The sequence below is a fragment of the Lissotriton helveticus genome, chromosome 1_1 (assembly GCF_964261635.1).
Source record: "Lissotriton helveticus chromosome 1_1, aLisHel1.1, whole genome shotgun sequence".
In the NCBI taxonomy this organism is placed as follows: domain Eukaryota; kingdom Metazoa; phylum Chordata; class Amphibia; order Caudata; family Salamandridae; genus Lissotriton; species Lissotriton helveticus.
Window position 1 is genome coordinate 1,864,579,399 of NC_136057.1, and position 16,798 is coordinate 1,864,596,196.

Genomic DNA, 16,798 nt, shown 5'->3' on the forward strand with positions numbered 1-16,798 from the left:
CTCCATTTGTCCTAAACTCTATAATCTCTCTCCTTGCCACCTACCTACTAAGATTATTTAATCTTTGGGCTTCACGCAGAAAGCTGCGTTTACATCGCATGCGCTACAACGCATCCGATTACAATTCAGTTGTTACAATGACTGCGTTGTTAAAATGCAAACCATTACATCGCAAGTTGTTTCTACGACTTGCTGTAGGGGGCGCGCTAAACTAAGGAAAAGTATAATTTACTATTCCAACACCTTCCCTACTGTTGCACACACTGGAGTTAGAATAGTAAATTATACTATTCCTAAGTCCAGCGTGTCCCCTACAGCAAGTCATAGATACGGCTTGCGATGTAATGGTTTCAGTTGAAACAACGCAGTTTTTACAACAACCGCTTTGTAATCGCATGCATTGTAGCTCATGCAATATAACATCGCATATTCTCTTCACGCATGTCACACAGTCTATCCATGTGCCCACATCTCCTTGTATTGACTGATCATGTGCTCCAATCTTCTCTCATGTTATCTAGGTGATCCAGTCCCTCGCACTCTGTTCATGTGCAGAAACGTCTTCACTCCTTGTCTCAAAGCTGTTCAAGCTCTATGTCCCTTTGCCCTTTTACAGCGTCTGTCTCTGCTCAGCTCTTCACTCTGTCTTTGCTTGTGTCTAAGCTCTTCACAAAGTTTGTCACTGTTTGGGACTCTCCATCATTTTTGGTCCTGTCAGCGAGCTCTCAACAATGTTTGTCCCTGTCCACATGCTTTCCACTATGTATGTCACTGTCTGCAAGCTGTTCAGAGTGTGTACATGTGCCAATCCAATGCGATATGTGGAAGGAAAAAGAGATGTGTAATTTAGAAAGAATATATTGATATGCATTTATTTGTGATCACAAAAATGAAGAAACGCCAGTCCCTGGACAGGAGTCCTCCAGTAGTTGCCAAAAAGTGGAGCTTCCAGAGTGGTGGACTGGCCCAAATTTATAAACTACAAAGTGGGTATACCTAGGAGAGAAAGTTTCAATTGGAAAATAGAATAACACATTATAGAAACTACTGTTCTAATGTAGGGTATTTTGCTGTAGGTGATGGCGTTCAAAACGTGTTTCTATTGCTTTCTCACAGCTTTCTTTTCGCTTATGTCGGTTTTGCCCACTGACACTTTTGGCCCAATCATGTTGTTTTTCAAGCTCTTCACAGTGTCTGTGGGCCCTAGCTTCTCGCACAGTTTGCCCCCGTGTGCCTCCAGCTGCTCAAACCATCTGCCCATGAGGGACAATAATATGTGTTCACTATAAGAACACTGTTTGTTGTTTCCTATACAAATGTCTAAATAATAAAGATTTTCTGAACTGAAGCTCAAGGCATGTGCACTGCAGTTAAATTCACCTTCTTGTATTACTGAGTTTGCTGTATAACACTGTAATAGAACTACAATATTCGGTACATAGAACAATATAAAATGTTCAATGATATCTTCATAGATTTATAGGTCAGCGTAAGATACCATATTGTCTGTCTTCATGCCCAGATATGGCAGTGGCACCAACATTATGTGAATAGTCCACTTCATTGGAGCAAATCCTTGAAGGAGACCTTGAGAGTTTCACAGTTGTAATGTTAGGAGATCATGTGGACTCAAAAGAAACCAGGGTTCATTATTGAGAGACTATTTGAACATCACTTGGAGCATCTACACGTTCAGCTTTTCCCTCTTCATTCTCAAAAATGTGGTTACAAGAGGTTTTTTTTCCCAATGATTAATTGGAATATAAACCTAATCAATCCCACTTAATTTAAGTGAGATAACAAAGTCAGTCAGCAGAGTACCTGTGCGTATTTAAAAAAAAGTAAATATATTAATGGTTAAAATGTATGTAACATAAATCATAAAAGAACTTTAATGCATGTTAATTAAAATCAAGTACATTTTGAAGAAATTTCCCATCATATGTAAAATAATATAAAATAGTACATTCAAATATAAGGAGTAAAGTAGGCATTCTCCACTGGCTAAAACTATACATAGTGCTGGTACCTGATTTACATAACCTAAAACCCACAACACAGTTCACTTAATGAGCCATGTTTCTCCCTATGTTAGTGAATGTGCTGCATCAAACATTTTCATTGATTTCCACATCATCTGGCTATCTTCCCAACTTAGGCACAGCACAGCAGTCTCACAACAAGTTTGTGTATTAAGAATTAGACTTGGACACATCCAAAATCTACATTCAATTGATAATGCTGGACAAGGGTTTATTAAATGAATGCAGAAATCATCCACATGTTCACATAAACAGCATCTTGACAAAGTAATTGAACCTGTTGACCAAGACATTTTTAGTATTGCTTAAGACAGCAAGTTGAATGGAATGCAAATAATATTTTGTCTGGTGCATGGAGAAATGTGTGGAAAGTCAATGGCAAATGAATTTGTTACATGGTCAAGGAGTTTGTTTGCAAGATCTCTGTCAGATCCAAAGAAGTTATGTTTCTTGAACTAATTTGTGACATGTCTCCTTTACACTTCCAGTGAAGAACAGCCATCCTAAAACCCTTAATTTTTCAGCTCTTCTAGAAAATTTCAAAAAGGAGTCAGTAAGTGTGCTGGATTCCCAACAAACCAAACTCTTGAAAAAAAAAACATAACGTGAAATTCTTGATCTGACTTTCTATCAAATACAATGTGTATCCTCATGTAAAGTGTGCCAACATCTAAATGACAGTGTCCTCCCAGCTGTTCAAGACCGCTACCAAATCAGTAAAATAATTTGAAGGGTGCAAAGTGAACATGTGCCCATAAAATGTTGTATGTTAGCGAACACTGCATAAAAGTATGCATTCACAGAAGGTTGAATGTGCTTACTCATATGTAACGTGTACAATCACAGACGTATTGGAAATACATTAGGAAAAATAGATATCCTGTAAAATGTCTACTACCATAACTTAATCTCATTATCAATGAAGATGATAATGTTGCAGTGTTAGAAATTAAGATCATTTTACTTGCAAATCCCTAGGCTATTTCCATCTCCTTTTTAAAGATCCGCTATCAGCATTAAGTAGCTCACACCATTGTTCCTAAAAAATAACTCTTGAGTCTGTTGCTCATTTTTGTCCCTGCACCTGAAGTATCCACTTGGCAGGTCCTCGCTTATCCTCACTATACCCTCAGCTCCTCTTTTGCCACCTGTTTTTACTCTGTGTTTGTGACTTTGCATTTTTAAACATTGTGTGCAATTACGTGAGCGCGCCTGATTCACGAGCGTGCTGCTCAGACTGAGACTTCCTAGCGCTGCTAAGCGCTTCGCCTGCTCCCTTCTCCTTACCAGGGATTTCAGACCGCCCTCGGCCGAGTATTGACGCCGAGGGCTGGGATCTGTTTGGGGCCGCCATCTTGGGGGTAGGACTCTCCGCCCTCGCGCTCTAGTAGCGCTACAAAAGGGAATCCTGCCTGCTAGTCAGGGATTACCACCTGCAAACAAACCATTTCCCTCCTGAGGCGGAAAGCCGGGAGGTCTCTCCTCTTTTCTTTTGCCACCTGTTTTTACTCTGTGTTTGTGACTTTGCATTTTTAAACATTGTGTGCAATTACGTGAGCGCGCCTGATTCACGAGCGTGCTGCTCAGACTGAGACTTCCTAGCGCTGCTAAGCGCTTCGCCTGCTCCCTTCTCCTTACCAGGGATTTCAGACCGCCCTCGGCCGAGTATTGACGCCGAGGGCTGGGATCTGTTTGGGGCCGCCATCTTGGGGGTAGGACTCTCCGCCCTCGCGCTCTAGTAGCGCTACAAAAGGGAATCCTGCCTGCTAGTCAGGGATTACCACCTGCAAACAAACCATTTCCCTCCTGAGGCGGAAAGCCGGGAGGTCTCTCCTCTTTTCTTTTGCCACCTGTTTTTACTCTGTGTTTGTGACTTTGCATTTTTAAACATTGTGTGCAATTACTTGAGCGCGCCTGATTCACAAGCGTGCTGCTCAGACTGAGACTTCCTAGCGCTGCTAAGCGCTTCGCCTGCTCCCTTCTCCTTACCAGGGATTTCAGACCGCCCTCGGCCGAGTATTGACGCCGAGGGCTGGGATCTGTTTGGGGCCGCCATCTTGGGGGTAGGACTCTCTGCCCTCGCGCTCTAGTAGCGCTACATAAAGCCCCTCTTTCCCTCCGCGCAGCGGACGCGTACTGCGGCCGCGCCTGATCTGCGCCTGAGTCGCGCCAGAGTCCTGCCCGTCTGCGCCCGTCAGCGTCCCGGAGGCGTGAGGCGTGGCAGGACCCCTTGGTTTATCTCCTTTCTTCTCCCAGCATTATTATGTTGTCGTATACATCCAAGGAGCTCCACTCTTTGCGCTCTGTGGAAGCCTCTTGCTTCTCAGTTTTCCCGGGGCGCTACAGGGGTAAATATAAATGTCCAGGCTGTAAGTGGCATCCTACTAGGGTTCTCCCTACTACCCCCCTCACGAAGGATTGTAGCATTATTCACCCTTGCTTACTCCTTAATACCAGGTCGCTGCCCAGACATACTCAGGAGATTTATGATGTCCTCTCAACTAACAACCCTACCTGCCTTATGCTTACTGAGACCTGGTTATATGAATCATCGCAACCGGATATTGCGGCTGCTATTCCACCTGAATACATCATATATCGACAAGATAGAGCTAAGGGAAGAGGGGGAGGCGTTGCCCTTGTTGTAAAGAAATCCTCTACGTGTGCTGTTGTGCCCATGCAGATTATCACGGGTTCCGAATCTCTCGCTTTTACCCTCTCCCTATCACCTCAGCAAGCTGTGAAGGGCCTTCTAGTATATCGGCCTCCGGGCCCTGTAGGGTCCTTTTTTGAGGACCTCCAGCAGGTCCTAGCCACACTAGTTCTTAGATCAGAACATTGTCTCTTGGCGGGAGATTTTAACTTCCATATGGAAGATCGGCAGGCTAAGGACGTTGTGAAGCTATTAGATATCACATCTGCCCTGGGGCTGCTCCCCTATCTTTCCGGCCCGACCCATGACAAAGGCCACACATTAGACCAGGTCTTTTCTACCTCACCAATTACGGTCACTGCACTCGTGCCTGTATTGTGGTCTGATCATCATCTCGCTCATTTCCAAATATCTGGCACTGAGAAACCATCTATCAGAGCCCCCAGGCAACTGGGAAGGAACTACAGGGCGTATCAGCAGGTCTCCCCTGACATGTTATCTCAGGCCCTGGTGAATCATCCTTTTTCCGTCACGGGGGATCTGGAGCTCGATCTAGAGACCCTGCAGTCCTGGCTCTTAGCTAGAGTGAATGAACTAGCGCCTGCACAGCCCCCTAGATCAGACACCAAACGATCTTCGGCCCCGTGGTTCACGGCAGAGGTCGCTCAATCCCGCAGACAGTGTAAAGCCGCTGAACGTGCATGGAGGGCCTCTTATGACGGGGAGGCTAAAGAGACCTATAAGGCCATGATGAAATCATATCATGCTTTAATCTTACAGGCTAAGAAGTGTTACTTTGCTAGGAAAATTGAGGAAGCAGCCAACTCCTGCAAGGAAATCTTTCAGATCGTACGCGAATTCACTACCTCCCGCTCGATCTCGGACCAGGAGGCTCCAGATGAGAGCTGGGCGAATACCATTGCTAATTTCTTTACAACTAAAATTAGACAGATTCAGGAGTCCTTCTCTCCGAGACTGGCAGGGGACCATTTGACTCTGTCTAATGAGATAGCACACCAGCCTATCTCTGGCCCGGCCCTTCTGGACTTTCCGCCCCTCACAATGGTTTCATCTCTAGCTCTGATGAGGAACCTGAAATCTGGCTCACCTTGTGATCCTTGCCCGGCAAAATTTTTAGCCAGAATGGCTGATGTTGTCAATCCATTAGCCAATCCTATTTTGAATCTTTCTTTGAGTCGGGGATTTCTGCCACCTTCCTGGAAACAGGCTATGGTGATTCCCCTTCTTAAAAAGCCCAATCTTGCCCCAGAGGCTCCATCCATCCTATTTCGCTCCTTCCAGCACTGACTAAAATCCTGGAGAAGCACGTTCATAGCGTGCTTTCCAACTTCCTGGAATCTAATGAGCTTCTTCATGCGTCTCAATCGGGCTTTCGATCCAACCTAAGCACTGAGACGGCGCTTCTGGAAGTGTCAGAGATTATAAAGGAGGTGCTGGATGACGGAGGCAGGGTGATGTTAGTCATGTTAGACTTGTCGGCGGCTTTCGACACCGTCCCCCATGAGGATCTCCTCATAAGACTTCATGACATCGGTCTTGGGGGGATGGTGCTGAACTGGTTTTGTTCCTTCTTAGCCAACCGCCGGCAAACGGTCTGGGTCCCTCCTGGATCTGCCGAAATGCCGCCATTGGGAGTCGGAGTTCCCCAGGGCTCAGTGCTGAGCCCAACTCTATTTAACATCCTCATGACCCCTCTGGCGACTTTGGTGGAGTCCTTCGGGGCCCAGATCGTCTCATATGCTGACGACACCCAGCTTCTTTTCACCTGCCGTAAGAGCGAAGAATTCGATGGGGAAAGTATCCGTGAGTGCCTTGGGGCTGTTTTTAACTGGTTCCATCTGAACAGCCTCAAGTGTAACTCGGATAAATCTGAGATACTTTTCTTTGGATGTCCTCTGGAACCGAACTGGCATGATTGGTGGCCTGTTGACATGTTCCCTCCGGCTCAGGCGTCCATCTGGGCTAAGAACCTGGGAATTAAAATTGATAATGGGCTAACGCTTAATTCCCAGGTGGCTACCCTTACTGGAACCTGTTTCGGCATCCTTCGGATGCTTCGAAAGTTTTTTCCCCTTTTGTCCCAGGAACACCGGAGAATAATTGTACAGGCCCTCATCGGATCCAGATTGGATTACGCCAACATTCTGTACTTGGGCCTCCCAGAATACCTTCTACAGCGCCTGCAGGTGACCCAGAACGCGGCAGCACGAGCAATTTTTGGATTGCATCGTCGCGCCAGTGCCTCAAACCTGCTGCAATCCCTCCATTGGCTTCCCATACGGAAGAGGATAAAGTTCAAGGCTCTGACATTAGCTCACAAGGCACTGCATGCCACGGGTGCTAAATACCTACAGAAAAGGTTGGCTTTTTACCGGCCGACGCGATCTTTAAGATCGGAGTCTTTGGCCCTGGCCGCGATCCCGCGTATAAAGAGGGCACGCCTGGGAGGGCGATCTTTTAGATACCTGGCCCCTCAGTTGTGGAACTCCCTTCCCTTGTCGTTGCGGTCCACGTCCAATCTGTTGGCCTTTAGAAAGGATCTTAAAACCTGGTTATTCTCGAACTAGATTTCTTCTGTCTCCTTTCCTCTGTGTTTCCTGTCTGTTGTTATGTTTTTTAGCTTCCTTTTCTGGGTCTGGAGCATAAAAGCGCCGGGACACTCCTTTGGAGTAGCCGTTGCGCTATACAAGACCCATATATAACATAACATAACATAACAGCTGTACTCCACCAGGCTCCATATGCCTGCTGCTATGCCTACATTCTCATCCAGGTTTTGTGCATCCTTACTAGACAGTGTAAACCCCAACCTCTCTCTGCACTATCCCCAATCACATTTGGGTGTGTATAACACAGCTTCACAACCTATGTCATACTATAAACTATGTCTTAAACACTCCCTGTACACCATGACCATGCCCTCTGCTCCTTAGGGAGGCTTTAGACATCCTCAGCCAGGCAATGCTCTGTGTACACCCACAAAGCGTATGGCAGCGGTGATTCAATGGACCACTGGTAATTTCTGTCCGCTATTGCCATTTCATCATGTTTAGATCTTCTGCGCCAATACAAATCAGTCTTTTATTTCAATGTGTATTGTTTCCAGTTCTCCACATTTTATAAAGAATTCACATTTCCAGGGTGTATTAGTCCACTTTGTACTATTTCAGAACGCGGCCCATGTTACCACTCAACTTTGTTTCATGAATTTCTTTGCCGATCTTTGTCTCGTCAGAGCTCATGAAAGTATACAGGTCAAATGCTATGAGATTAGGGAATTAAAAAATAAATAATATGAAAACGTTGGGTCAAATTTAGTGCTTGTTGGATGGTCTACTCTGTCACAACGTGAAGGTCATCCCATCTTCCTTATTACAAGGGCCTTAGGATATATGGCTGCTAGGATAGCCGCCTTATTACAAGGACTTTAGGATATATGGCGGACGGCATATCCGTCATGTTGTGATAAAGTAACCAACCATCAAGCTGTAAATCAGGCACTTAGTCCTAACCTGGAGCCTCAGCTTTCGCTGCACTGTTTTGGTCCAGTGTGCCTCCTTTTTATTTATTTTTTAATATGCTTGTCTCACTAGATGTCTGTTAAAGGTTGGCATCAGTGCCCCGCCCCAAATATGTAGTCTGCGTGACGCCCAAGAAGAGAAGCTGTCAGTGCTGCTGTCATCTGCAGAGTTACCTTCTCCCTCTTCCTCCCAAAATTCAAAATCACCCTTAGAGTGTCCCACACTTTTGTGGTCGCTGCTACTGATCCCCTGAACCCTTTCAGCTTCTCCACATGTAGAGGTGCTACATCCAGGCCATCCACTTAACTGTGTTTTCACGTTGTTGATATTTTATTTTGTGGTAGGTATTTTTAGTGTGAACCTGGCCTAAGGGCATTAAAGCGCTTTACACCAAGACCAGGCTATGCTACATATTTTTGTCCTTGTTAGGCACAGGGGTTTACCTAGATTTGCCCAAAGTCGAGGGGGGTGGAGGTGAGACTAGTTTTGAACATGGCTCCCCAAAGTCAACAGCTGTATCCTTCACATCAAGACAGTTGAAAACTCAAATAAAAAAGACATCCACAGCCAGTCAGGCAGTCTCTCCTGTGTTTTACAGTAGGGTCTAGATCCATAATTGCAAGCTTCCCTAATACGTCCTTTCATTCCCCTCCCAGGTCAGTAGGATCTTGTACAGCTTTGCTACAGCATTCAAACGTTCATCCAAGCAAGTCACTGACGTCAAGGACTCCACCCTTCCAACACCGGACAGCGATGTGTTCACTTTCACCGTGTCTTTGGAGGTCAAGGAAGATGACAGCAAAGGGAACTTTAGGTGGGTAATGGTTTGGTGCACATTTTTCTGTCCTTGATCTTGACATTGCTTGACTTGTTAAGCCAGTTGTAGCACTCTGTGCCTGCTAAGTTGCCCTGGCCAATAGCTAGGCTGGCGTGCTCTCAGGGGGGTGTGCAACTTAATGAAGACTTTGTGTGCAATGTTCTGTACTCCAAAGTAATTGTGTTTACTTTATATTGAATAATGCTTAGTAGAGGTTGTGTAGCATATGCCAGAAATTGCCACAGTTCCAGTTAGGAGCTGGGCTCAGCCCTACATAAGCGTTATTAGGCTTCATGGTTGCTGCACTCTTTCATAGTTATATCTGACAGAGACTTACCTTGGAATAATCCCCAGGCATCAAACTAAATACAGAAACTTTTCAAGCAGTACCTCTGCATACCGGTAGGTGGCATCTTTCAGCTCTGCATTGGCATTGTATGTGCTGGAAGTGCCTCTTCTATATAGGGGCCACCCCAGCGCGCTGACATCAGTTCTTTTCTTCCCGCACTAGTCAGAGGGAACAGATACCCCTGTCAGATTTTGATTGACTTTTTTCAACATTTTGTCAAGCCTTTTTTTCCCAAAACTATGTCTCCCAGTGTGTATAGGATGCCCTCCAAAAAAACAAGTGGAGTTTAAGCCCTGTGGTTCCTGTCACAGACAGATGTCTGTGACAGACTCCCATCTAGTTTGCCTTTGGTGCTTGGAGAAAGACCACAACTCCAAGACTTGTGAGGACTGCTGCTCCATGAACCCCAAGGTGCTGAAGGAGCACTCCTAGTTGCCAGACGCCAGTCGCCTCCACGACACTCCGGGTCCTGGTTGCAAGAAAAGGCCTGGGTCCATTCGAAGAGTTGTTCCAAGTGCTTGTCATCATGGTTGAAGTCATTGGGTAAGTCCTAGAAGAATTCAAAGAAATCAAAGAGCTATTCAACTTCACCGCACCAGTCCAAATCTTTGGATGAGGTGCTGGAACGATGTCACTCTGGGCCTAGCTTCCACATGGAGCCTGTCTCCACGCCTCCCTGAGATCAACCCCGCCCAACTCTATGAATTTTATGAAGCCATGCACCTCGTTTTTGGATGGGCCGATCCCTCTGGTGCCCCCTCGGGCCCCATGGATATCTCAGGTGCTTCAATTGGATTTCCGGTGGTTCATCCACCCTCAGTGCCAGTCATGCCCCCTGGATCCGGAACAACTTTGGATGCAAGACCGCCGTGTCACCATTCCAGGCACTGTCGACTCCATATTCATAGCCTACTCTGATACGGAGCCAGATCCACGTCACGCGATGCCAACTCCAGCGTTGGCTAGAAATCGCTTTTCCGAGCCGGAGTCTTGGCTGATTTTTTCGACAAGCCTCGAGAGGCATATGATTGGGGTGGATATGAGGAGCTTTTTGGTTGCACCAGTCACCTTGAAGAGGCCAAAGACAATGGGTACAAGGAACTGGTGGATGCCAGTGGTCTGGGCACCTCCCCAGACACTGGCCTGGTCTCTCCTCCTAGTGTGGCTATGGAGGAAGGGGCTTAATTTGCTATCGTGGTGAGAAGGGCTGCTGAGGTCCTGGATCTCACACTGCTCTTGATGGCAATCAAGACGAATAACTTGACAGAGGTACTTCGACCGAGAGTCGGCCCTCAGAACCTATCCTCTCTTTAAACGAAGCCCTCGCTGATGTTCTTCTCAGGGCCTGTGCCAAGCCCTGCACAGGGGCCCCTATGCACAGGATAATGGGCCATCACCATCACATGCTCCTGGAGACCCAGCGCCACACCCCGTAGAGTCTGGTTATCCAGGCCTCTACATTCGAGGTCAATCCTAGTACCTTCCCTACCACACCACTGAATAGGGAATTGAAAAGGCTTCATGTCTTTGGCAAGAGGATGTTCTCTTCCGCCAGCCTTGCACTGCGGTCAGTAAACAATGCGTGCCTTTTGAGCCGATACACCTACATGGTTTGGTATTCAGTTGCGCAAGTGCTTCCCATAGTCTGGGAGGAGGCCCGATTCATACTGACACAGGATGTTGCTGATGGCAAAGACACAGTAAAGTTCACCATTCACTGCAGACTGGATATGACTGACACATTAGGCAGAGTGATTGCGAGGTATTCAGATGCCAGGCTGAGATCTACTGGCTCTTCAGGGGATGTCCGGCATCCCTTATGGACATGACCTTCGATGGCACCCGCCTCTTCAGCGACAGGGCACATTCAGTGCTGGAGCACTTTAAAGACAGCCGGGCCATTGGCAGGTCTTTGGGCCTCTCCATGGCCCCACACGAAACCCCATTCTGCCTTTTGCCCCTTCTGTGGCTATGGTAGGGGCTACCAACTGCATTCATACCCGCCCAGGCATCAAAGCCAACAGGCTACCGAATATTTCAAGGCCATGGTTCCCAAAATGCTCGTGGGACACACAGTCAGAAGTCTACCCAGTCCACCAGGCCCCTTTCCTCGCCCGGCAGCACAGCTTCAAAACTACTTATGTTTGCCCCTCTACCATCATAAGCACCCAGTTGGCAGCAGAATCTGTCATCACCTGCCCTGCTGGCAGTCTATTGAATCGGACAAGTGAAGACTACAAATTATTCAGCGGGGTTACTCCATCCCTTTCCTAAAAACCCCAACAGCCATACCTCATCCTCAGACCAGCTGACAGAGAAACACCTCCTCCTGCTCCTTGGGCAAAGGAGCAATAGAGAGGGTGCCGACATCAGGAGTAGGTCGTAGTTTTATTATGAGCTAACCAGTGGGCACAGCATCCGGGTAATCTCTCTGACCTAGTCTAGATATTGGAGGGGACTGCAAAAGACCTGCAGTGGTGGCTGAAGAACCATGATTGGGTCGGCGGCAGACCGCTCTCCCTTCCTTACCCAGAGCTGACTGTAGTGACAGATGTGTCACTCTTGGGCTGAGGAGATTATGTGGGAGAGGTGGAGATCAGAGTACTGAGGTCTCTGGAGGATTCTCAACTCCACATAAACCTGTTGGAGCTGAGTGCGTTCCGACTGGCATTGATAACCTTTTTTTTCTTCCTCAAGGGAAGGTTAGTTCAGGTGTTAACAGACAATACCACTGCCATGTGGTAGTGCAACAATCATGATGGGGTAGGTTCATGGACCCTGTGCCAGGAGGCCCCCTGCATCTCTGGTTATGGATAAAATGCCAGGGAATTTCACTGATGGTTTAACATGTATTGGGATCTCTGAACGCCAGAGCGGACATACTCAGCCATTGATGTCTAGTGGATCACAAATGGCGGCTCCACCTTGAGGTGGTGCAAGGCCTCTTCAGAGATTGAAGAAGACTTTGGTTTGATCTATTCGCCACTGCCGGAATGCACACTCCCAGCAATTTTGCAATCTAGAGTTTCCATGGCGACTCACTCGCAGAAGCTTTTAGTCTTGAGTGAAACTCAGGCTTCCTGTACTCCGGGCTCTGGTTTGGGCACTGACAATAGGATATCCCCAACTCCTGAGCATGAGCATCGGTCCTCCGAACAGGCTTCTTTTCAAGAGGATCTACTGTCATAGCAACAGGGCTCCGCCTTTATGTGTAGTAATTGAGCAGCGACCGTTTAAAGTTTTTGACCTAGTTCCAGAATGCTGTGATGTTGTTTTGACAGTCAGGCATCCCTCAACAAAGACAATATACATGTGCAGCGGGGTCAAATTTGTGGTTTGGTGTGCTTTCAAAAATGTTGATTATTTTTCTGCACCCTTGTCTGAGGTTTTACTGTTTTTTCTCTCGCTAGCCCACCAAGGCTTTGCTCTGGTCACTGTTAAAGGCTACCTTTCGGCCACATCAGCATTCTTGCGACTGCTGGATCAGCCCTCCATGTTCAAGCCACCTGTTTTGACTCGTTTTCTAAAAAGACTACAGCATATGATCCTGCCAAAACTTTTAATCATGCCCCAATAAGACCTTACCTATTTTTGACTTTATTGATATGCTCACCCATGCACAGTTGCCCTCTACGTTTTTTTACAATAAAAACAACCTTTTTAGTGTCAATTATTTCACCCAGGAGGATTAGTGAACTTCAGATACTTTCTGTGCACTCTCTAACATCATTTTTTTCCAAGATAAGTTGGTTGTGAGAACATATGTCTCTTTTCTGCCGAAAGTAGTATTATCTTTTAACATAGGCCAGGCCATCACATTGCCTACCTTCTTTGCTCAGCCTCACCCTTCCAATAAGTAGGAGATATCAACTCTTCATTGGGTTTGTCAGGCCAACGAAAGGAAATGAATGCCATGCAAAACGGACCTTCTCACGATGGATAGTGATCTGCATTGAAATCTGCTGCACACTGGCAAAGAAGCAACCCCTGAGGGCTTGCAGGCTCCTTTCGCCAAAGCCAAAGCTGCATCCACTGTGTTCGCTCATTAAGTCTCTGTACTGGACATCTGTCAGGCTGCAACATGGCCATCTCTGCACACGTTTACCAAGCACTACTGCCTGTACATTCAGGTCTGTTGTGATGGGCACTTTGCCCATTCGGTCCTCCAGGACCTCTTGGACTAAATCTTTTTGCAGACCCACCTCAGGGGAGGTATTGCTTGGGCATCTATTCTAAGGTAAGGAATCTGCGGCTAGAGGACTTTTTCAGATGAACAAATTAATTTCCTTCGGTAACGCCTTATATAGTAGACACTTTATCTAGCCGCAGATTTCTTACCGACCCTCTCATACTCTCTGCTCCGCGTATTTCTCCATTTAGGGTAACTCTTATGAGATCTTTAGTGTATGCACATTGGTACATTAGCAAACTTCATGGCTCTGAGCTTCTGGTGCAGAAAAGTCACAAAATGTAACTACGCCACCTACTGGCACACAGAGGTACTGCTCGGAAAAATTACGGATCCGGTCTGACGCCTTGGGATGCACATCATCGTAAACGAGGAGGACACCGTTACCGGGGTCGGACAGACCGCCAGGCTTTTACCGAGGAGCCTTCGTAACTTAAAGTCACACAGTGAAGATATATCCGTTCATTTAGCACCTGAAGACGTACCCACCTCTGTCCAGACCCTGCTATCGGCTACCATGTATTGAGCACACCGCCACAGCGGAGCAATTGACTCTCTTTCTCCACCCACCGAACAATCTACAGATACCCTAACCGGGTCGGAATTATCACCGGTCGTGGGGGATTGATTTTTCTTATCTATTAGGACCTAGCCCTGAAGAGTCAGAGTGTATTGTACTCCGACGAAACACGTGTCGGCTGTCGTTTTCTAGAACGAACAGTAAAACAACGAGGATCAACAGGCGTCAACTGCTTTTTCTTTCAGTCTCTCAAATTGCCATATTATATGTTTGATGTTTATGTGTGTGCACAGGTTTTCTGTGTTTGACGCCTTGGGATTATTCTAAGAAAAGGAATCTGCAGCTAAATAGACTCTACCAAATAAGGTCTTACCGAAGGCAAGTGACTTGTTTGTAACTATCCTCTAATGGTGGTGTAGGTGTGCTGATGCTCCTTAGGGCTTTCACAAGAGTTGCTTTTCATAGTAGCTGTTGTACTGCTCCTAGATTTCTAGAAACCCCAATGAAAATGTATGGTGTGAGAGATTATTTGTTTTACTCTGGTAGAATGCTGGATCTTTCACTTCTTTCTCTATTAGTGTGAAGGCGGAACTCCTTTTGGTGTCAGGCGCAGGCTTGCTTTGTTCCTTTTTAAGACTTGTATGCATTCATATGGCAACTTGTGGCTGTTAGAATTTTTCCTTACTTTGGGGTAAAACTGCCCAGCCAGATGGGTAAACCCGAAATATCTCTGGGCCAAATGATTCTGTATGTAGAAGGCTGTGTTGCCGGTACACACTCATGTTGTCTCTCCAATTTTTCCCTTGCAGCCCGGTGCCAAAGGACCGAGATAAGTTCTATTTCAAATTGAAGCAGGGCATAGAGAAGAAGGTGGTGATCACAGTGCAGCAGGTCTCGAACAAAGAGCTTGTCATTGAACGGTGAGTATGGCCTGCGTTTGCTGTGCATGTTGATAGTAGTCCGGGCCATAACCCAGCCATGCCAGTTAGAAGCCGACCATAGATCTGGATAGCAGATGGAAACTGTCAGGCTCAGTTAATATTGGATTCCTCTGCATACTACTGTCATATTTGACCCCCTGCCTGCTTATTGAATTTCAGTTGCAGTTTTGTCTCCGGACCAACCTGTAACTTAGATCAGAGCATCAACAACCTTGTTCTGTAGTGAAAGCTGCTTGTGTTCTCCATCTATCCCTGCTCCTGTTCCATATTCTGAAAATACCACAGTAAAAGAATATAGTGCATTAATACTAGCGTTAAAGCTGATCCAACCACCCGAGCAATACCAAACCAACAATACGTTTTTAGGAGCATCTGCGTCCACATTACCCAATAATTACCATCCATCTTGGCGGAAAGCCATGAGCACAGATGGACTGCATATAATAATCTTGTCTCCAAAGTGGTGGGTGGGAAGATGGTCTAAGCAACGTGTTCTTCTGGAAGCTGAGTAGATGTCAGCCTAGTGCTCCTGTGGGAAATGAGCCAGAAACTACTATATTGTGTACATGGACCATGCTTTTCCCTCCCTCCTAGGCACCAGGATTCCCTCCCACCCTAAATCACTTAGTTGAAAGGACCAACACATCATTAGTTAACAAGGTGACTAAAAGGGGTGCAATGAAAAACAAGCATTTACAATGCAACGGTTTCGCCTTTACAAAAGTTAGAGCTATTGTCATTGTAAATAACAATATTTTTATTTATGTGTTGGTTTTGAAAACAGATAAATAAATGGCATTGTTATTTACAATACCAATAGCATAATCTCTCGCAAATGCTAAACACACACACCCACAGAGAGCCCTCCCACAGAGCCCCACCCACACAGAGCCTCCCCCACACAGAGCCTCCCCCACACACCCACACAGCCCGGGCGCGAAGCTTGACAAACTGGAAGCCCACGGCATGGGGGTCTCTCCTGAGCCCACTCCCCAGAGTGACCCACTCTTTGGGGGAATTGTCACTTCCCCTGATCCCATTAACACTGTTGGACTACTCCAAGCACCCTGGCGCCTTATTACCTTACGATTGGAGGGCTGGCAGGAGTGAGTGATTGTGTGTGTGTGTGAGTGAGTGAGAGAGAGAGTGAGTGAGTGAGTGAGTGAGTGTGTGTGAGTGTGTGTGTGTGTGTGTGAGTGAGTATGCGAGTGAATGAGTGAGTGAGAGTGTGTGAGTGAGTGAGTACTTTGCACCATAGCACAACTCTAAATGAAATCACTAAAATAATGCGTTTTCTGCTTTAACACCCCGCCATTCCCTTAAACAACACCCTGCAGCTTTATAGATAGGCCGGTGTAGCATAGTTTTCATTGAATCCGTTACTAGCATGAAAACGGCGATCACGCTAAGAAAGCTTTTCGAAGCCTTACTAGCGATAGAAGGCACTATCAGATAATCATAACACACTGCAGCTACCTACAGCTCCTCCAGCCTGAACGGAGTGATCTCTCCTGTATGTTTTACATAGTTCTTCATACAGCCTGCCAGATTTCTAAGCACTGTCAGCTTTTGTCAATAAGAAAAGAGGGGAAAGGAGTGATTTGCCCAGGATCACCGCATGAAAGTACTTAGTCACACATGCAGAGCTCTCTGACATCTTTGTTGATCACAGTGCTCTCCGAAAAGGAGCCTCGCACCCAGCGCTTAATTTGCATATTACCGCGCTGCCAGTAAAGCAGTCTAGC

General features: G+C 46.5%; 1 protein-coding gene across 2 annotated transcripts in view; it reads left to right on the plus strand.

Moving 5' to 3' along the window:
- The window catches only part of RABGAP1L (RAB GTPase activating protein 1 like), a 1,373,174-nt gene that overhangs the window by 417,421 nt on the left and 938,955 nt on the right, over nucleotides 1-16,798 (plus strand). For both annotated transcript variants that reach the window (XM_078641752.1, XM_078641759.1), the window contains exons 8-9: nucleotides 8,894-9,051; nucleotides 14,922-15,032. In XM_078641752.1, the coding sequence (XP_078497878.1) occupies nucleotides 8,894-9,051; nucleotides 14,922-15,032 (269 nt within the window). The remainder of the gene's footprint in view (nucleotides 1-8,893; nucleotides 9,052-14,921; nucleotides 15,033-16,798) is intronic.